This window comes from Pectinophora gossypiella, chromosome 5 (assembly GCF_024362695.1).
Source record: "Pectinophora gossypiella chromosome 5, ilPecGoss1.1, whole genome shotgun sequence".
Taxonomy (NCBI): Eukaryota; Metazoa; Arthropoda; class Insecta; order Lepidoptera; family Gelechiidae; genus Pectinophora; species Pectinophora gossypiella.
This window is the reverse complement of record NC_065408.1, coordinates 4,122,718-4,145,989: the sequence shown is the minus strand read 5'-3', so window position 1 is coordinate 4,145,989 and position 23,272 is coordinate 4,122,718. Positions and strand designations below refer to the sequence as shown.

General features: G+C 36.4%; 1 protein-coding gene across 3 annotated transcripts in view; it reads left to right on the top strand.

Moving 5' to 3' along the window:
* LOC126366579 (glutamate receptor-interacting protein 1) overlaps window positions 1-23,029 on the top strand; it is a 347,130-nt gene extending 324,101 nt beyond the window's left edge. For 2 of the 3 annotated variants that reach the window (XM_050009725.1, XM_050009727.1), the window contains 12 exons: window positions 3,541-3,716; window positions 7,500-7,601; window positions 11,669-11,825; window positions 12,938-13,164; window positions 13,512-13,657; window positions 13,810-14,170; window positions 14,580-14,735; window positions 15,062-15,190; window positions 15,262-15,783; window positions 16,274-16,473; window positions 17,590-17,697; window positions 21,674-23,029. In XM_050009725.1, the coding sequence (XP_049865682.1) occupies window positions 3,541-3,716; window positions 7,500-7,601; window positions 11,669-11,825; window positions 12,938-13,164; window positions 13,512-13,657; window positions 13,810-14,170; window positions 14,580-14,735; window positions 15,062-15,190; window positions 15,262-15,783; window positions 16,274-16,473; window positions 17,590-17,697; window positions 21,674-21,745 (2,356 nt within the window). In that variant the 3' untranslated portion in view covers window positions 21,746-23,029. The remainder of the gene's footprint in view (window positions 1-3,540; window positions 3,717-7,499; window positions 7,602-11,668; window positions 11,826-12,937; window positions 13,165-13,511; window positions 13,658-13,809; window positions 14,171-14,579; window positions 14,736-15,061; window positions 15,191-15,261; window positions 15,784-16,273; window positions 16,474-17,589; window positions 17,698-21,673) is intronic. The other variant, XM_050009726.1, reaches the window with a different exon arrangement.
* Window positions 23,030-23,272: the final 243 nt, after the last annotated feature.

The following is a 23,272-nucleotide window of genomic DNA, read 5'->3' as shown; positions in this document are numbered from 1 at the left end:
TTTTATTAAGTACGATGTTCATTAATACGGTGGGTCTATTTCGCAAAAATCGATCATAGGTATTTATTTTAATAGGTACTTCAAAAGATGCAATCCTACATAGCTACACCACAGTGATATAATAATATAAAAAGCCCAAAAAATATCTTCATTGTCATTCAAGTGAACAAGTTTAGGGCATTTTCTTAGAACCACGTAAAGCAATCCAGCTTTAATTGTTTACCGACACTTCCTTTTCAATCTATCTCGAGTGTTCTTTGCTTGTATATCGTCCGCCTTACAATCAGTAAGACGTCTCATTCAATCGTGGCGATAAAGCGACAACACTGTTCTATCTCCAGAAACGAACAAATTGTACATTCACCTCCCTAGCAGTTTCACAGACCTGAAGATTTGATAGGTCCGATTTTTACAGAAGCGACTGCTTCTCTGAACATAACGGTTAGAACACATTCTTCCGTTTCTCGGGAACGTAAGTTTCCTTACCAGGAAACACTTTCATCGCTAAGTATGTGATAAATATGTATGATCCAAACATGAATTCGATAACAAATTCTATAAAAATGAAATGTATGTTGGGTGATCATAATTAGAATGTTTTTACTGTGAACAGAAACAAAACAAAATACTGTAAACAAACAAAAAACATAAACAAAAGCAAACAGACTCACAAAATGTTTTGGAAACAAATTCATCAACAATCAAACTCCAGATCATGAGCCGACTGTAATTCTAACCACTAGACTATACGATAGAAAGTAGGATTAGTGCCGTATAAATGAGGTGGTTGCGTAGCATCTGCAGTATTAAATTGAGTGATAGAGTGTGAAACTGTATGATGAGAGAGAGAGATATGGTGTAAAAGACGATATAGGCTAAGATTGAGAGGGGAATGCTAAGTTGGTTTGGGCACGTAGAGCGGATGAAAGATAATAGAGATTACAAAAGCAGTATAAAAAGCGAAGGTTGGTGGTAGGGCTGGCAAAGGAAGACCTAGAAGGACGTACATTGACCAAATTGGAAATGTCCTTAGAAAAAGTTCAGTACGATCTATTCTGAATCGGCGTGCATGTATGAAACGATTGATGAATGTGGAGGAAGTAAAAGAAATACGTCAGAATCGAAGCAAATGGAATAAAATGGTCTCTGCGGTGGGAAATAGGCATGAGATTTTGTATGTAGACCATGGAGGATGTAAGCGGCGCACATTATGAATGATAGCTGATTTACGTACGATAAGCTGCAAAAGTCCAATCAGTTTCTTGCAAAGTAATAAATTAATTGGTTGCACTTAAGACTTCCTGGTTATATGTCGTTTCTGTAAGAGACTAAAAACACCTACAAAAACATAAATTTTATAATTACTTATGACAAGTAATGGTTCATAATTTTACCACTGTTTACAAATAAACAAATAAATAATTTTGCGCTTTGATTGTACGTAATTTGCTCTGAGCCTCGCTAGTCGCTCCTCGCGGAAAGTTGAACAAGGACTCTAAAGACCCCGCAGTTTTTTATTGGATGGCCTATAGAAACAGGACGTTTTCTTTTCCAAGAGAAATTGCTGTTAATTACAAAGTCTCCCCGCTTCAGGCGTTTAATTCGATTCCTCTTTTTATTCAGTTCAACGCAGCTATGTTTAAGTAAAAGAGTAAAGACTTTTTGTTAGCTAGCTTTAGACGTAATTGAATGAATTAATCAACGCTTTATCGTAAGTGTATTTATTGATTGCTTGGTTACTTTAAGTATCTTTAGTAGACTCTCACATGCTTAAAAATGTGTTGTCAGAGGTCAGATTGGCAGGACACTTGGAAGATTAGATTGGTAGTTGCTGCGGAAAAGAACAGGACCTGTCGATGTCCCCAGGTTAAGTATTTTTTTTACTTGGCCATGGCATTAACTACTTGGCCGGAAAAATGGGGAGTTCTGAGGGCTCTCACCCGGTACAAAATTTAAGACAACAGGCTAGGCCAGGTTAGGTAAAGAGACTCTGTGAATTATGGTAGAACCAATCATTCCAATCAGCTTACCCCCCTTCTATACATTTCAGCATTTATTTGTTACGTTATTTAGCTTTTTAACGACTTGAGATCATTTTAGCGTTCCGTCTTATAAATTTGCGCGCCGCTTTTAGTAGATCTAAATATCAAATTACTAATACATACTCAATATACATTATAATTCCTATAAGTATAAAACGCGGAGGACGAATTACATATAATATATAATAAGCATTTTGGGCTCGAATTAGGTACTAGAACGACAAAAAATCTATTCACAAATACGTACATATCCACTTAATACAAACATAAGCTCACGCCTTTTTCCCACCGGGCTAGACAGACTCAATTACACCTAAAACTAAAAAAACTTACCTGCGCAAAATTTAAGTCCTTAAACGTGAATTAAAGCCTTAACATTCAGAACAAAACCCTCAGATGTAAGTAAGGCACGAGCTGAATCTTTAAGACCCTTGATTGCAGATGAAGGAAGACTGTACGACTTAGCAAGCTTAACGCTTAATCGACTTAATCTACTTTAAGTTACTCCGACTGAAGAAAGTTCCTTTAAATAAGTAAAACTACGAAATAGGAAGCCGGGAGTGACAAGTTTGTTCTCACTGTGAAGGCCTTTTGTTCCTGGATTACATTTACCTCCAGTGCAATTCTGTTCAATTTTAAGTGGAATATCTTCTTTGTTGGATTGGTGGCGAACAAAGGACATAATAAAACGCTTCATCGTGCATTATACTTAGTCTTCAGGATAAGTCCACTAGTCACTTACGAACAAGTGAAATAGTGGTCAAAGGTGAAACTATTAAATTAAAACAGACATGCTTTTTACCGACTTTCTTCTAAAGCATGTCGTAAAAACATAATAGGATTGTACTCTTTGTAACTTGTTGAACTATTATAATTATTTGTCATGCGCGTTGACCAAAGAACTTTTACGACAAAGTGTCTTGCTATTTATGCGATAGGTATAGAAGTTTTAGTCCAAGTGAGTAAGTTTTTTTTTTAAGAATAAGAATAAAAAAAGTATTACTACGTAACGTTGAGGATCTCGGTGGCGCAGCGGTAAACGCGCTCGGTCTGCGGTTTCAAATTCAAATTCAAATTCAAAAATATCTTTATTCAATAGGTAACATAGTTACACTTTGAATCGTCAAATTGTAACTATGTAAGTAAGGTAAGACTGATTAAACAAAAGGTAAGTAAGGTTAATGCGCTCGGTCTGCGATTGTTGAAGTTAAGCAACTTTCGCAAAGGCCGGTCGTAGGATGGGTGACCACAAAAAAAAAGTTTTCATCTCGAGCTCCTCCGTGCTTCGGAAGGCATGTTAAGCCGTTGGTCCCGGCTGCATTAGCAGTCGTTAATAACCATCAATCCGCACTGGGCCCGCGTGATGGTTTAAGGCCCGATCTCCCTATCCATCCATAGGGAAGGCCCGTTCCCCAGCAGTGGGGACGTTAATGGGCTGATCATGAGGCGTAAATTTATACAATGAACGTACCTTAGTAAAGCAAAATTGTTCTTCCAGATGTGGCGCCTTGCATCCTGGTGACCAGCTGTTGGCGTTTGACGATCACGTGATCGAAGGCAACAACTATACGGCTGAAGAAGTGATGTGTTATTTGGAGAACAGCGAGCCAGGATTTACCAGACTCCATGTAGCTCCAAGGCATGTTATTGCTCAGTGTGGAAGGTATACTCGAGGTAAGAAAAGACGTTTCTTTTGTGGTGACAAAGTTGTCATGTCTATTACTGCTCACTTAAGCTAAGTCCGCCATGAAGGTGGTGGCTTACCGTCGCTGTGAGGTAAATCTACCTCAGACGCTGGTGGGGAGCGAAGAGTTGCCATTCTATACGTAGTATTTATTCTATGTTACCATCTAGAGAGTGCACTGGTACACGTACAGTCATGAGCAATATAATGTACCCACTTTAGGACTCTGTCGCACTAACATATTTGACATTTAGTGAGACTTACAGTTCAATTTGTCAAAAAAGTTAATGTGACATGGTACCAAAGTGTATACATATTAATGCTCGTGACCGTACTGGTACTTAATCTTTTTGTTTAGGGACTATTGCATAGTTTTACTACTACAGCGCTCAAAAAGTAGGATGCAAAGTTACTGTTAATATAGCGACGTTGACAGCACCTTCCTCAGTGCGCGATTAGGCGCCGAACTGGCAACTATTCGAATGAGATACTGACATGGCATGGACTCCCCGTCGAGTAGTTAGGATCGTGGCCACCCCCCGGGGGATGAGTTGACACTTCCAGTGGCAGTGGAAGCAGTCCTCTCCCCCCCCTCCAGCCGACTCGACACCAGCTGCCCCGGCGACGGAGCAGCTACACACCGGACACGACACCACCGCTAGCTGACGGGCGCTCACTGGGCCTCCCCCAATGGGGAACCACCCGGTGGGCTCGACCTCGCTAGCGGCTCCACGGAAGGACAACATCGGGCTCACGGAGGGGCGTTATCGCCCGCCGTGTCCCAAACCTCGTGACACGCCCGTTTTTGCGGGCGGCGAGCGCAGCCACATCAAGGGGGCTCAGCCCCGAGGATGTCTCCCCGCCGCGGGCTTGGCCCGCGACGAGAAGAAACCCGATGATGGCATGGACCACTAGAATTTGGTGACAATAAATATTTTATTAATGAAGTTGTGTGCTATAAATGAAACATGTATGTAGTAGCTACATGAGCCATGTAAGGGACATTTCAATTTTTAATGAGCTCGGTCAATGACCTTATACGAAGGAAGAAGTTAGACGTGGTTTGTGTATATTATATCTATTTAGGACATAAAACAAGGTTTATGTTGCAAAATAGCTTTTACATCAAGTAGTCTGAAAGTTATTTGGAAACAGCGATCCTGGATTTACTACGTTACACGTGCTTTCAAAGTACGCAGACATGCGCGTTGTAAAGGATAAAGTTGTCTTATCAGACTCGTAAAGGCTTCACGAGAAATAGGAACAAAAATTTATTATTTCAGAAAGTTTTTAATTTATCTAAAGCCAATTACAGTTTTATGTTCGCAAACAAGTTGAACTTGTATAATAGCAAAATCAATGGCTTACTTGGAAGCGAACGAGATTGCTAGTTGGTATCGTTAGGGGTTGTTAGAATATAATGATTACCAGCCTAATTCTTCGACAGCCTCTGGCGAACTTGTACCGAATAACCCAACTTGAAGAAACTATAGGTCGGTGCAAGGCAAAGACGTTTATTATGGTGTTTATCAATAGGGTATTTAACTGAGTTAAGATAAATTATAAAATGCTAGTTTAGAAATAGAAACCAGTCTAAGATGATCAAAAGTCAATTCCATTTTACTTTTCGATTTATTTAAGAATTATGTAATAATAAGTACGACGTTTGATCGATTATTGATGACGTCATAAGACAGTATCTCCATACAAACTCCCAAGAAAAGTTTCGTTTTGATGTTTCGTAAAAAGTATCTTATTTGACTAGGTTGTCAAGTAGCCTATTATACGAGCCAGGAACTATTCCATGTCACCTTATCAGATAATCGTTTTAAATAAAAGATCACACCGTGTTTAACTCAAACACAAAAGTTATTCGATTAATAAAATTATTCGATATTCATGCTACATCTACTACCTGACAATAACCAAAACTGGATACGGCGATCGCTGCAATGAATTTAACAGGTGGGTTTCAAGCTAAAACAGGTTAATTTTAGGATATTTAAAAAAAAAGACAATAGGCTAGTTTCGAACTAGTCAAATCAGTTACTTTTTACTAAACGTCAAAACACGAAATGACTATGTAATTTGTATGCGCAAAACGCACACTGTGACGTCATAGAAAAATGTAACAAAATGTCGGACTTATTGTTACGTTTTTCTTGATTAAATAGAGAAAAAAAAACGTTTTTCGTTAGTTTTAGATGTGTCTTTATTTAGTAATCAGAATTCCATAATTTATTTTGAACCTAGTACACAACCCAATTCAAGACTCTAAATCGACGAACATGAATCTCTGATGAGAGTGGAGGTTGCAAAGGACGTGCCAGGAACGTATTAAGTGGAATTTCGTGGACTCTGCCTGCCTCAACATGTGATCTTATGTGCTTATGTCTTAAATAATATTCCAAAACGTTCAAAATTAGATGGTGTTCAGTATCTCCTTTGACTTGCACCGCTTCTCTAATAAGTTCGAACGTATGAACATCAAACTTTGGTCGTATAACTCAAAAGACTTAAGTTTTGATGTCTGTAATGTTCTCACTAATATGTTTCCGAGATACCGACATTAATTCAAGTTTAACTCAAGTCGTGTTAATAAAATATACGGGATCATGTGTGTAGACTTAATTCTAGAGTAGTTCCTCTGAATATGGCTCTTTATGACTGTTGATGGCTTTCATCCAGGCTAATATTATAGTTTTAGTAACTCAGGCTGTTTTATCTTCACGTCCAAACCTCTGCTGAATTGGCACATGCGGGTCAAAGACCAGAGTCGTGGATAGGTAGACTTCAGTTGCGCCACCAACAAAATAATAAATGCTTACAATAATGCTAAAATGCTAACGGTAATGGCGCTGATTCCTGTACACACCATCTAATTTTATTTTAAGTTATACCTGTCATTTTCTTATCAGCTGAAAAAGAAAGAGACGGGTAATCGACAGGCATAAAATTTATGAAAGTTTTAGGCAGGTATTTAAAAGACCCTCCCAAAATTTCAATGTCAATAACCAGACATAATTAAGTTGACAGCACACGTCAAACGAGTTGCATAATATGAGCGAGATGCCTTTTTTATTCGCCCGGATTATTCATTCATTTTAAAATTAACAGTTGTCAATCATCCGTCCCTTTCCTTTTCGGCGGATAAGAAAATGACAGGTATAACTTAAAATAAAATTAATGAATCGGGACCATTGTATGTCGTTAGTGGTTGCACAACCAACAAAATACCAACTGAGGTAGCGTTTATACAACTGCATACATTTTCTTGCCTGTTATGCTGTCGATTCCGGCTATTATCTACCTTAATGCAGTCGCTATATAAGCTTTTGGCGGCTTATAGTGGGCCGGACCTATACGAGAGGAGAAAAGAATACTTATTGTATTGTAGTGCATCGGGGATGTTTGCAGAAGCGTCCACTGATGGGTTTAACGCTATAGTACGGAAGCAAATGGCATCCCTGTTAAGTCTCCTGGAACCCATTGTTGATAGGTGAGATAGTCCTATTCTCGGTTTTTGGGTGAAGATGCATGCGTCCTCAAGATATTTTACCAGGAGGATGCTGTTGTAAATAATAGCAACTTTGCAGTTCTTATGAACGTGTAATCTGTGTGTAGGATAGTTTAAGTTCACATTGTTACCAACAAATGGATTTAGGTCTGAAATAAAATAATTCATTTCATTTTTACTCAAAACACATTCACCTCTTGCAGTCCAGACACAATAGTGAAACAATAAGATAAAATAATGTTATATATTGTTCTAGAAAACTCCATATCGGGCACATCGACATTGAATACAAAGAAACATCGGCAAAGGAACTACAGGCAGAGCTCGATGCCAAAACTAGGATTACAGGATGAATACGGTAAGATACAATAACTTTAATTAGTAATTAAGAAAAAAGTGAGCACCTTATAAATTATAATATTATTACTGGTAATATAAGCTAGCAACACGCGACAAACACAGACCCTGAATTTATAGGACAAGTAACTTAATTTCCTAATCAAGAAGATTTAGGTCGAAATTGTCTCAAAGTCAGATAATCTATATTATATTAAACATTTTCATGCTATATGAAATTCTTATATTTATTTGGAGTGATTTTACTGTACGTATTTCAAACTGTCCAGGATTTCACTATTTTATCTCTTCCAAATTCTTTATCATCAAACTGCCTGTCCAGCAGCAAAATTATCGCTTAAATATTCCACAGCAAAGAGTTTTTAACGAACAAACTCTGATTTTCATTTTCTTATTCCATAATCGCTTGCCTCCGTTTCTAGTGATTGAGCGCTGAGCTTATGATCCGGAAGTCCTAGGTTTGAATCCCGGCGAGAACATATCACAAAAGTCACTTTGTGACGCCATGGTTTGATTAGGACATTGCAGGCTGATTACCTGATTGTCCGAAAGTAAGATGATCCGTACTCCAGAAAGCACTTTAAGCCGTTGGTCCTGCATAATATTTACTGATATAAGTACTTAGTCGTTACATGAGTCATGTCAAGATTTTATGATTTTATGAATGAATTATGAAATAAGAAGAATATGAAAGAAGCGTTGAAACTCTTCAACACTTGTTTTATTATATTTTCTTTATCTATTCTGTCTAGAACGTTTTTTTAACATAATATTATTTCTGGAAAAATTGTGACTACATTTAGATATTTAAGCCATTTTACGCTCTATTTCCATTTATAAGTATACCTATATAGCTTCATTATTTCAAACCCACGCTTTACGTATTTTTTTTCGCTTGTCAGCTCCGTTTGAAATCAGCTCAAATACGGGTAGAACCTTATTTGTTTAGGACACTTTTGTTGTCCTCATTGTGGCTAGTTCTCTAGTTAGGGATCAGTGTTGTGTTATGCTAATTAGTCCCAAAACATTATAGTACCACCATCGACGATCCAAACTCTAGACTCCTGACAACTGACAAACGGCTGTTATCAGAACCCGAAAGCCACATCGAAGCAATTCATCTAAAAAAGCAATATTGCGATTTAATATATAGATAAGCGCAAAATTTAAATTGCAATATTGCTTTTTTAAATGAATTGCTTCGAAGTGGCCTTTTTAACCCCTCGTTCTGCGTAATAGATCAGATATAAGATGCCGTCTGACAGTGTTCAGTGATATTTGTTCACTTATATTTTTTTTTAAAGAACGTCTAGGGTTCTGTGCCGAGGTTTTTCTTGCAGCTGCTTTTCCCCGGCTATACAGGTCGTGAGAAGCTGTAGTAGTTTTAGGCGGATGAGACGTTCGTTATGTAAAAATTGACGATTCAAAGTGTAACTATGTTACCTACTGAATAAAGATATTTTTGAATTTGAATTTATATGATCCTTCTATAAGTGAATTGCAGCCTTAATACTATCTGAGGTAAAACTACAATTAGTCTCGTCAAAAAAAAGAAAAAAGGCTGGAGTGAGCCAAATACAAAACAGCGCCGCTTTTGTCCCTATTTCCATACCTAGTAGTAGTCAGTGATGATTATATTATCATTTTTAATGAAAATGAAAATTGTTATTATTACCAGAAAACAATTCAAATGAGGCGCATAAAATAGGAGGAGTACTTATATTAAAAATATATCCAAATGAACAGAGGTTCCCAAACTAGGCGGAGCCTGTATCTTGGGAAACCGTAAAAAATGGGTACATGTGATGTTGACGCATAGTTTGCCAAAGGAAACTTAAAATTAAACTTACATCTAAGTATTAGAGCGAAGGGTGTGTGTTAAGTAGCAATATGAATGTGTGAGTATACGAGTTTAGTGTATGCGAGTCTAATAGTAGAAGTAATCATAGCGATAATAAGTCAGTAACAAAATAAGTGCATTTGTATTTATGTATGTGAGAGTGTATAAGCGTCTATTTGGTTCTATCGTTGATGAGTACCACAAACTAAACTTTTACGATGTTACGCGTAGTTGTCGACTGATCACCTCATTAACTAACTTAGTTTGAAAGGGTTGGGTAATGTACAGAAGTCTAACGCTATGTGCTATAACGAGGACGATAGAACTGAAACTATGTTTCTAATTGTGATGAAGTTTGAAGTTACTAGTTCAATGCTGAAACCTAATTACAATGTAATAAATTATGCTTACCACCTTGTTACTCAAACGTTTTTATATGAACGGTTTTGTATGAACGGTTAAAAAACAATTTTATCTTTAAATAATGTATTATATCAATCAGTCAATTGGATATTATATTGATGTGTTGATTGAGTTTTATTATATGCGTGAATATTGATGATGGAATTTTCAAATTGTCGGTTTTTATCATGTTTTCTTTTCATTTGACACCCATTTTATTCTGCGTGTCACGATTTACTTAGAGTTTCATATTTTAATGTAAATCATTGATATCATTGTAATTTAGCCATTATGTTGCCAAACATATACCTGATTCGACCCATCTCTATTTTGTCGCCAGTGTTATGTGTACAGAGATCTATTTCTTCAGATAGTGATGTAACTTCAAAAGGGTTTAATGTTTTTGTCATTTTATGTAAGAACAGCCTCCGTGGTTTAGTGGTTAGAGCGTTAGGCTCACGATCTGGAGGTCCGGGTTCGATACCCGATGGGGACATTGTCGAAATCACTTTGTAAGACTGTCCTTTGTTTGGTAAGGACTTTTCAGGCTTGAATTACCTGTCCGAAAAAGTAAGATGATTCCGTGCTTCGGAGGGCACGTTAAGCCGTTGGTCCCGGCTATTAGCCGTGAAAACACCTCCACCAACCCGCATTGGAGCAGCGTGGTGGAGTATGCTCCATACCCCCTCCGGTTGATTGAGGGGAGGCCTGTGCCCAGCAGGGGACGTATATAGGCTGTTTATGTATGTGTTATGTATGTAAGAAAAGTTCTATATCATTAAAATTTATATTAACACGTTCAAGGACAGAACGTCTAATGACGTTCCGATTCCAAGGTGTCATATTACCAATTATGAACCATCAATGACCCATGATCTTTGTCTGTGAAAGGGTTAAAAAGGTCAGATTTTATAATAAGTTCTAAACACGATTGCCTCAGCAGCTTCATAAAATCTGCTAAGTAGACACAACTTTAATTTGATGAGAAAACTTTGTTTTCTTGTACACTGCAGACAAAGTATTTACGTATTCACATCCTAGCATCACATAGCAGAGAGGATTTGGTCTCAACTAAGTAACTTATTTCTTTGTACTCAAAGTTTCTGGCATTATACTTTTGAGAACGAATAGAAAAATCTTCATTTTCCGAAAGTATTTTATAATTTTTCCTTTTAAAGTTTTCTTTACTGATCCAAGTAGTCTTGTGGCTTGTGACAATGCAACAATTTGCAAGTACACGCACTAGGATTATCACACAATGAGTGACGTGGGATGGACACCGTAGTTGTGGTAAACCCGGCCAAGTAGTTAATGCCATCTGAGGAAACCATAATAAGTTACATCAAAAAAATATAAGTTTAGAAACTAAAACCCGACTACGGAAAAAACACTCTCTAAAAAGTAAAATATTATCTTCTATTCTTTGAAATTCTTCCGAATAACAATATAAAAATAATTAGCAATATATTAGCGCGGCGCGGTTGTCATGCAGACTTGGCTGGACGATCGATTATAATAATGTATTTTTAATACGTTTTAAGTACAATAAAGAGTTTTTGTATTGTATTGTTAAAGAGCCAATAGGCCACTGTCGGCCATAACTCCCACTAACAAAACCTCGTATTCGCGCCTAAACGAGATACTTGTCACTTACGGCAGATGGAACCACTGTTTCCCTTTTCTTTTTTTTTTAATATTGATTTAAGACGTTTCCAGTGGTGCCATTTGCCGTGGGCGACGACGCGAGATTAACGCAATTGTCACTATCACATATTTTAATTTTATTATTCAATTTGAAATAACCTTAGGGTTATTTACTCCCATAGACAGTCAACAAAACTACGCGAGCATGGGCGTCTGCAGGACCGAGTCGCTGAACATTCAACTAGAGGTGCCACCTGGTCAGAGTTCTGGGTTAGCAGTACACGAGGAGAATGGAGCCCTGGTCATTTCACATGTAGCTGCGCAATCGCCGGCATTCAGGTAAGATTGATTGACACTTCATTCTTCATTTCAAATACACGCTCTTATTTTTATAGTATGATACATTTTTCTCCATCTGTAGCTATTTCTTTTTACTTTTTCATAAGACACGAGAGAAGTCAGACTTCTCTTTAATTTATTCCATGTTAGCTCTTCTTAGTCTTTTCCTTCATCTATTCCCTTTTACATTCGGTTTTTCCTTTGTAAGTTGGAAGGTCAGACAGGCAGTCGCTTCTGTAAAAACCGGATCTGTCAAATCTTCAGGTTAGGTAAGCGAACCCTGTGAAAAACGGGATAATGCTAGGAGGATGATGAGACTTAAACTTGGTATTTAGTTCATCATGCGTTGAATGAACCTCTGATTACCCCAATTAAAAACAGTCATGAGCTTCTTTTCTTTAACTGTAAGTTCCTAACTATTAGCCTATCTTCTAAGTAAGTGTCTGAGAATCACTAATATCAGCCAGATGGATTAATCAGACACTTATCAGCAATGGGTGAAACTGTAAACTGTTTTCCCCTTAAGTTTTGGGATTTCTGTTGGCTGATTACTTTGAAAAAAATACATGGTAATTGCTTAATTAGTGATCCTTTTTCAGCCAAACCAAAACAAATTTCATAGGGAGTATTGAAACCGGTCTTTATTAAAAGCATTTTTTAGTTTTCGTATTACGTTTCTATCAATATTCTATTCTTTTCAACGGAAAATATGATACAAAAATGTACAATACCTTTGACTTTTGTTAATGGAGTCCTTTTGTAATCCGAATGTTATTTCGGTTCAGTACTACCAAGGGACACTACTATTATAATACCTTCATCTAAAAGGGCCCAAATAGGTAATTTGCTCCATAGAATTGTGAAGACTCCAGAGAGCATAAAGGTCATTTCATTTGAAATTGGAAAATGAAAAGACTTAATAAAATTTTGGCAAAGTGCAAATGCTGGATCAAATTTTCGCTCGTCGGGAAAATGGAATAAATAGTTTGTGAAATGGAAGAAAATGGGTTCTGTAACATTATTTAAAATTACGCAATATCATTTTTCAATTTGTCATATAAGTTTAATAATAATATGTATGTAAATATAATTTGAAAATATGATGATTTTAGATCTGGCTGTCTACAAATCAGAGACAGAGTAATGTCTATTAATGGTCATGAAAACCTGACAATGGACGTTGCCAACGAGATACTCCAGCGAAGGAATGACTCACATAACCAGAAGTACCTAACCCTTAATATTGAGTTTAGTATGCCAAATACCATAGAAGCATCTAGTGGCGTTTTCAATGTGAAACTTGCAAAAACTTCGGCGGGTCTTGGAGTGACTATTACAGGTATCTTTGAATCTGTTTACGCAGCTTTCCTTCATGTTTGATACGTCCTAAACTAACATCGTCCTAATTACCTTCGCGGTTGTTAGTTAACAAACAAGGGTGAGAAAATATATGGCTTGCTTTGATCTGAGGTCATGTTCGTGAGTAATCCGACTAAGAATTAAAAAAAATTGTTAAATTATCAAAATATATCGATTTTATTAATTCTCACTTTATTTTTTAAGAAATTAAGAACAATATTGATGTTTTTAACTATTCTGAAAATCATTATTTTTTTAATTACATACCAAGAATCAGATATTCGGAATTTTACCCTACAGTTTTAAACTCTGGTATTTTAATTTAAGGATGCAAACAAAAACTGTTGAGTAATGAAGAGCCAATGGTGATATCGGACATCAAACCAGGGTCAGTGGCACATCGAAGCGGAGCATTGGCTCCAGGCGACCAACTCCTTGCCATCAACGGGCAGCCTTTACACAACTTGTCTTTGGTAAGTATTGCACCACAATACTTGAAATTCTAAAGATAAGAGCCTGATTTGCGGCTCCAAACTGTTCTGAGGTTTCGAGTCTTTAGAATAACTTGTGAACTTCACGAACACTTGTAAACTTGTCTTTATTACTCCGTCCAATTGAATTTCAGGACACTGCTTTCAACATACTTCAGAACTCGCCGGACGATATAATAACTTTGAAAATTAGAAAACGTGACTTAACTGAAGACTGGTCTAACATTCATAGACAAAATGCAAAGTTGTCTTTGCAGAGTTTTAGTAATATAGAAATTAAGGCTGTAGTACATAGTGGGGAAGATTCTGGACATCATACGGACAGTCCAAATAATAGTGCCAAAGAAAGTGAACGTAGTCACGGCAGTAATGAGAATGGCAGCACTGCATTGTTTACTGTGGAGTTAATAAGGCATGATAATGGTCCTTTGGGGCTGACGATAGCTGGTAGTGAAGATGTGAATCAGCCTGTATTACTGAGTGGGTTAGTTGAAGGTAAGACCATTTATTTTTTATTTATTTTTATTCAAATATTTTCTTTATTTTGAATATAGAATTGCAAAGCTGAAGTGGCAGTGGAACCGATGGCCGCTGGGGCGGAAGGGTTCTGGAGTCGCGACCACGTGTCGGACGACGCTCAGTGGGTAGGTCCGCTACAAGGTGGACCGACGATTTGATGAAGATCGCGGGAAGCCGCTGGATGCGGGCAGCGCAGGACCGATCGTCGTGGAGATCCTTGGGGGAGGCCTATGCCCAGCAGTGGGCGTCGTACGGCTGATGATGATGATGATGATGAATATAGAATTTCAAAATAGTTTTCCGAAATAAGCGTCTGAACTTTCATAAGAATACGCTTTCTTTTTGAAGAAATGATAAGTAGCTACGTAATGATCTTTTCTTTAAGGTGGTTTAGCTGAAAAATGTGGCAAATTGCAAATAGGGGATGAGCTGCTGAGTATTAATGGTGAAAGCGTCCTCAACAAACCACTATCTGAAGCCATTAAACTTCTGCAACAGAGTGGACAGAGAGTGCAGTTGCAACTTTGCAGAAAAGTTACCGGTAAGTTATACGAGCAATATAGCGTAACAATGTCGGTGGAAAATTCAAAGGAGCTCAAACTAATTGAAATTTGATGCCGCAAAGCATTGCGAAACTTTTGGTATAAACGTAGAGGTCAGATTTTAAAGCTATTTAAAATCTTTATCGTATTGACGAAAGTTTTTGTTTAGTTATATTTTGTTCAAAAATAGAGCAAATAAATGTCAGCCACGTTGTTTATTATTCATTTATTTAGTAGTAAAATAAATTATGACTTTAACTTTTTTGACAACTTAAGGACTATATACATCAAACAAGTTATTAATTTTCATTTTTTTAACATTCAGGGTCGATTGAAAGTGCAGAATGTAGTGCAAGAGATTCCAGCCATTCAACATCAAGCCCTGGTCTTTCAAACGACAGTGCTGTCGAGTCTTGGGATCAGAACACACCTGTCCGAACTAGCGCCAACTGTGGTAAAAAAGTTATTCAATCGCCTTTACATAACTGTAACTTGGCTCATTATTATTTCCATTAATAGATAAAGTTTATGTTATAGGTAATTCGGAAGTAATAGAATACGCCGTTCCGGACAAAACTCGTATGGCAGACAAAACACCCTATTCACCTACGGACGAAGATAAACTTATGGCGTGTAACTACAATACTGCTGCTCCATACAGCGTCAATGATTTACCTCTGCCGAACTATTCCCTAAACAATTCATTGAAAACTTTCCATTACGAGAACACTTGTATTATACCCGAGAATACGTTGAAGAATAAACAAAATATAACAAGAGAGGATGATGTGCAACAAATTGAAATACTAACGACTAACATGAAAAATTGCCAATTGCATAATATGGAAAGGTCTTCTTGTAAATGCGACTATGTTCAGATGGGCCCGTATGGAATTGTGTCTCCAAAGAGTAGAAGACCAGGTTGGGACACTGATTTCATGAACAATGGAATTTATACAGTGACAACTCCCCAAAAGTCCCCGTTAAAACCAAGTATACCAGGAACAAGTTTTCAATTTTCAACCAGTCCAATTTACGAGAATGATGGTAAGAAAAATGTTTATCACGTCATGGTTAAAAACATTTTTTTCCTAAGGAAAACGTGAAATAATTAATGACATCGGATGATATTTCGAAAAAGATTTAATGTTAAAGATAGTTATAGAACTCTTACCAGTCGCGTAGGTAGAAAAGTATAAGAAAATAACTGTCAAGAATAAATAATAATAGGTTACACGAGACCCATTCTCGCTGTTTCTTTTTAACGAAGTGAAAATGAAGCAAATTGTACCATCGTAACTTTGCACGTAGGTGTAAGCTAACCATAAAGGCAGTAACATATACATATTATACGATTTTGCAACGCAAAAATACACCGTTCTGTAACAAAATTATCAGCTCAATAGTGGTTATGTATGTTACCTTTAAAGCCACTTTAAATTTAGTAACGTAACCATTTTTTGATCTGTTCTTTTTTTGAGTTTTCCCCACGGGTAAAATAAAAACACATTTGTTTAATTTCATCAATATTTTTCAGGTCTTTACAACAGTGACACAGTTTCACCAGCTCGAGGGTCTATCCATCACGTGATTCTTTACAAGGACGCCATTTATGATGATTATGGGTTTTCGGTCTCCGATGGTTTATATGAACGAGGTGTCTACATTAATAGGATCAGAAAAGGAGGCCCAGCCGATATAGTCGGGCTGTTGAGGCCTTTTGATAGAATTTTACAGGTAACTATGAGTAAATTGTTGATTTGCTTGTTTTAACTATTGGTAAAGAAGGATATGAGAGTGAGACTATAATAGGTTACAAGGAGACTCGCTTACTTACCCAGTAATCTATGTAATATTGTCTTTATAACTCTGAAATTAGTACAATGTTTTCGCGAGACTGATTATGGTTAGCTGGTCCTGACTTTCAGCAACTTTTATTTAATTCACTCACTCACTCACTTCTATTTCTCGTCAAGGTAACTATGGAATACTATTTGCTTCGATCCTTATATTTAAAGTTGCATATTTCAGTCTACACACATATCACTGATAATGAATGTACTGTACTGAGCTAGATATTATTACAAATGTCTTTCGTATCTATTAGAGGTGGGTCGATTATTCCCATTAAATTGGTAATTTTGCACACACAGTAGCACCTTTTAGCAACATTGTCTTTATAAGCATTTTATTAAGAAGAGTTATAGAGCGGTAAGACATTATGCATATTATGTTCTTGGTTATAGTCCCGGTGACTTTATGTTGCTCTTTAATGACTTAAGGGTAAGATAATAGTGTAGCTATCAAAGTAGAACTCGTAATAATAATAATTTTATTTATGAGCGTTTCCGCAACTAAACTTGAAATAAGGTTTTATCTTACTTTGTTAATCATCTGCTGATACTGAGGTTTGGAACTGGTCAGCATTGGTCACAGAGTGCACAATAGTCACTCCTCGCCAGCTATGTTATGGGAAAAAATTGACAAATGGGCAAATTCTGGAAACCACGTGGCATTCGTTATTTGTGATCCAAACATGAATTCAAATTCATAAATTTGAATTCAGTGGTTTATAGCCGAGCTGGGGTTCCAACCCTACAATATAAGTCAATTGAAAATTATTGAAGTAAATATTTACCTCATTTCTCTACTTAACCAGTAGACATAATGACGACGTGGACCCTATTTCTTAGTATTATCGACATCATTATGTATTGCGTTATATCATTGCGTGGATAAGTTCGTCCCAGCTTAACAAGAACTGCGAGTTCGAATACCATTAGAGTCTGAATTTGTCGATTCTTTTGAATGGAAATCATTTATACTTTTGTAACATACATTTTCTTCCATCAGGTGAATGGAACAAGGACAGTAGATTATGACTGCTGTCTGACTGTTCCTCTGATCGCTGCCGCTGGTGACCGACTCGAGATCGTGGTGCAAAGAATGGCCACGTCTAGGGTAAGTTGGATCATTTTTAAGTAACATAGCAATACGCTTCTATCCACAACCCCGATACCGACCCCGCCGGCGAGGTCGACGGTTTCCCTTATTCAGCGCTTATCGCTATCGACCCACTAGGGTCGACGCCCTGAGCCGAGGTTCGCGCCCAACTGGGCGCCCTCAGGCCTGTTGTCTTAAACGTTGTACCGGGTGAGAGCCTTCAGCGCTCCCCATTTGTCCGGCCAAGTAGTTAATGCCATCTGCGGCAAATCTACAATAAGTCACGTCAAAAAAAAAAATATATGAAGGCTGTTATAGCATCGGGCTCATGGTCTGGAAGTCCGAATTTGATTTCCGATGGAAACAGTTTATTTTAAAAAACTACAGCTCCAGCCTCGACTCCAGTGTCTATACACTGTACTATTGCTAGCTAAATAATTATACATAAACTTACAATGATGTGGTTTTGCATAAACTTCATCAAAGTTTATAAGGAGTTGTGAAATGAAATCGCAGAACTCATTCAGAAGTCAGAACATGCGCGTATTAAATATAGTTAACTTACCTAGTAAGTTAATCCATTTAAGAAAGAAAGACAGAAAGAAATAAACATTCACAGAAAAGACACCACAGACACAGACGGACAGGTACATCATTACATTAAACACAGGACATATGCCACACGGAAATCAATACACAAAAAAAAAACAAAAAAAAGATCAAGATCAAAAATCATTAACAAAAAAAGAAAAACAAACCGAAATCACATATACATAAATTGTCGTCCGTTTAAAATGAAGCGAATCAAAAATTACATGGATTGAAATGATCTGTATATGCAGTGACTTGTGCTATAAATATACCTCTACATCTAATGTTATTTGAAAGAATCAATCCCTTCGACCATAATATCTTACTAGGACACTATGGTGACGGCGCGATTAAAATCGCGTAACCTACAAAATGTAATAGTCGTATGCTTCCTCACCAGCCGGCCTATCATGCGCAACGTGACAAAATTTTGCCACGCTCATTTATCGATTCTGACGATATATGTCGTTTTCTCGATTGGTGCTATACTAACATGGCAAACCAAAAAAGTCGTGTCGTTCTGTCAAAATACCAACATCGTGATAGTTCAACTTATGGTTTTATGGTCTTCTTCTTCTATCGTGTGGGTTGTGAGGTGAATTACCAACCCCATCAACCCTGGTGTCAGGGTCATTATTGAGCCGCCAAAGGCCCCTGACATGGCTCATATAACGACTACTTACTTACATCAGGAAGAAGTAACCGGGACCAACGGCTTAACGTGCCTTCCGAAGCACGGATCATCTTACTTATTGACTTGTTTTATGCTAACCGGTCGTCACACTACGTAATATTTGTCGATGAACCCTAACATGACACCATATTTTTAGAGTATTTGGAGTATTGACACATCTACCTTTGTTGTTTTGGTTTTCCCCGGAGGGTAAAGCAAAGGGAACTATGCCCATACAGTCATGTCTTATGTACTTTTTTCTTGATGATGATTAATGATATGAAGAAAGGTGATGACAATGAATGATGAAACCTTAGCCTCCTACTCTGAACCCCAAATGAATTAACTCAGAAGTCCGCATAAACTTTCGGGTTATGTTGGCACGAAGCGAAAATAGATAGGTACACTTTGTTTATTGAACATTCCGATGTAATAACACTATAGCGAATGTTTTCCGACTAAAATAATGCGATCATTAACCACAAAACACCAATTCGTATTAATTATTTAGATTATTCAATGAAGAAAATAATCGTCCCGTTTCCGTTCCCGCCAAAAAGTCTGACACATCTACGTAATATGTCCATACCATACTGTCACTTTTTATTTTTTAATGAGAAAAAAAATTAGCTTGGTTTACAGTCTTTTAGCTTAAATTTACGTGGATTTGACAAAGGATTCAACACGAAACGTATGCATGTTGTCAAACACAAAACAAATTCTTTTTTACAAAATGGCTAAATCGGTTTCTCGATGTCATAAACTTTTAACGTGACGGTAATTTTATCGATTGTAACACGCATGTTAGAAAAAAACACTTATCGATTTCGACAAAATTTATTGACTCGATCGATAATTTTATCACATTACGCCCGCTGGACATAACATTTAGGTATTCTAGTGATATAGAGCCCTCACCAGGGATTGTTAGCATTATGATGATACTATAATATTCCAATCATCCGTGTGTTAAAATTCAGTAAGTCTACATTTTCTGATTGACTAGCCAAAAATTTTGGTTAAATATTTTTGCGCTAAAATCGTCGGAAGATGAGTCGCTGAAAGGAGTGACAAGGCATAAATTGTGCCAAAATTGAGCCTTTTTCTTACGTGAATTATTTCGTCAATTTTCTTTGCGTGTCGTCATTGAAAATTGATTCCGAAGCTACAACGTAAATTGCGTTAGCGTCTTTTTCTCGCTTCTGATGGAAAATATTCAAAAGCTTCCTCGAAATCAATATGTGTTTGAGTAACGTCGTATGTATTTAGGAAATGGAAAATGATTCCAATTGATCGTAAATTTGTAGCATATTTACTGTTGTGGTAATAATTGTTTTTCCATACTGAGTTGAAATAACATTCCACTGTGATGTCGTGTGAAGTGGCTTGACAAAGGAAGCTAAATGTAATATTACTAACTCAGGTACCTAATTTGAATTGTAAATTACGGACCCAAGAAATATAGGTCTGTCTATTTAAAGCCGGTCAATAAGAAATTGAAACAGTGCCTATCCATATTATATATTATAAGTAAGTTACTTATAATATTAATATGGATAGGCACTGTTTCAATGTATGGAGCATTCCGCGTAGGGGTAGAAAGGTAGGAAGCTAAAAATTGGTACGCGAACAGTTTGTGGCTAACAAAAAACATCGTGCATCTTTTTATTTGTAAATCTGACCGCAACCCCTTCTTGAATGAGTAGGTGAAATTTTATATGGGACTTTTTGCAGTTTTCATGGTACGAAGCTAAAAGTTGTTACTTTTTGTTACCAAAAAATTAGATGAAAATTTGTGTGAGATTCGCCACAAAATTAGTATAGGTTCTGTGATACAAACGAATAATACAATAATTTTATTGAAATAATTAAAACAAATTATTAAAAACATTAAATCTATTTGAACAAAAATCAATCAGCTTTTGCGAAAAAATCAACATTCGAAACATAAATAAGTGTTAGTGATGGATTCCGATAGATAAATATAAATTCAAAACTAAACTGAATAAAAATAAATTAAAAGTTCAAACTCTTATTTTACCTACGGATTTTTATGGCAGTCTTGCTCTCTTTTTTTGTAAAGTATAATTTATTAACCAGTATTAACTCACTTAATAACTCCAAAGAAATAAAATAATCACGATACGTAGATGTATAGAGGTATATAAGTGTATATTTAAGTTGAATGTGTGTGTATAATGAAATACTCGTTAAACATCTTACAAAAGTCTTGTTTTGTTTTTCTCCCTTCAGCACGTGATCAAACAAAATAAAACATTTCATTTAAATTCGTAACAATTTCGAACACGACTGCAAGTATTTTATTGTTGAATTGTTTTTCACTGGGTGTAACAAACAATTCGTTATCAAGAAATTTTCTTGGACTGTTATTTTTCCTTTTTTTTCCTTCAGAACAGAGAGAAATGTAACAAAAACAGAATCATTCAACAGCTTATCATCCTGAATGTGTCGAAAAATAAGTTTAAAGGCATAGAATAAAAAATGATACTGTGTACAGCGCCAATTTGTATCGGGCGCTCAGCTAGATTTACCTCACCCCCTCTGGGTCTCACTTAAGTCTAAACGACCGTAAGAGGAGCATACACAAACTGTCTGTCTCACTCGCACTTCGCGTAGATAAAAGACTTACGGCTATTGGTCAAATGCCGAGATATGCTTATTAAATTCCTATGTTTCAAGGCATAAATAAATTCATATTTTTTGTTACAGGACCTCAAAAACCAGCGTGCTGAAGACAGTTCAAGCCCAAGTGACAGTAGTGTTGTGACTAAGACCATTTAGTGTATAACCCGCCTTTAGTGGAAGCACGCTAAAGACTCAAAAGTGTAGTTTTAAGATGATATTTAATTTAGTCGATTAGTACTTAAAATGTATAGTTAAGGTAAGGTAAGTAGTAATGTATATATTTATAGTTTTAAAAAGGGGAAATTAATTAACAATTTATATAAATAATTACAAGGGTTACTGAGGTTGGTCAACCCCCTTACAACCACATGATTGAAGAAGATTTACATTGAATTGTCATCAGATTTGTGTAAATAAACTCGAATTCAGCAGAGTAATATTATAACTTTTATGAAATGATATAATATACTTTTTGTGGTCGCAATGTCTGCATATGACATGGTTATGGTGATTATGATTGTGGTGTTCATATATTTATAATATTCTTCTTCGAATCTGGTTGAATGCCAGCTTGACTGGTATATTTTAAATCTTAGGAATTCCTCTGTCGAGTTTGAATTGACTTATAATAATGAAGAGAGATTAATGATAGAAGGAAGGAAGGTAGGAAGGACACAAAATGAGCCAGTGAGTAAGATGTCATCTAACCTAGAGGTCTAAAAAGGCCAAATTTGAGCAATTCATCTTGAATGCAATATTACAGTTTGACATTTTACGCATGTCAAAGTAAGTGCTCAATGTGTACTATTGCTTGATTAGATGAATTGCCCTGTGCTCCTTCTTCTCTTAATACAAAGAGAAAGAGAGCGAGTCAAAGTGTATTTTTTGAGTTTCGCTGCGCTTGACATCAATTTTTTAATTTTGATTTTAAATAAAATACTACTTAGGTATCTTTTGCCATAGATGAATAAGAGTGAGGATAAATGAAAGCGTAAATATAATTAAAAATAAAATGTCTAAGAGAATGGTGCGTAAAAATTGTTAAAATCTACGTATTTAGGGTTTTACTACGAGGAATAATTAGTATTTATATTACAGTTTAACTTTTGCTAGCCCTCAAATACTGAGGGTACATTCTCAATTGAAGTTTATCAAAGAAGAATAATAAAACGCAAATGTTTGCGGCTAGTTGCAAATTGTACGTTTTTAATAAAGGGCGATGATTGGCGGTATAAGTTATTTCTAATGTAACAAACAGTTTTCACAAGCGTCACGTCAATAAATAAATTAAATTAATGTAATCTTCGTCACGAAACCTACAATTTCATGAAATCTGGCTAAAATAGCTTTAACACGTTGAGTGAGACATAAAAACTTCTTTTTGTGACAGCCTTGGCGACGCGATTTGTTATTTCTTGTGTGTTTGGGTGACACTAGATAATAGTCTCCCTCGTACAGCAAAGTTAAAATTGACACTAGAACCGTTTTGACCAAATGGTCACAAATATAATCGACAGGTATAGCAGTTCTATCAAGAAAAGTTTGTCAAACTAGGCAACGATACCAATGTGTCTATCAACGTGTTAAAAGCTAATTTAAATTTTTGCGATAGAAGTAAATTATTTTATAATAAAGAGTTCAACCAAAAAGGTTGTAGTATAAAAATGCGCACAAAATTGCACC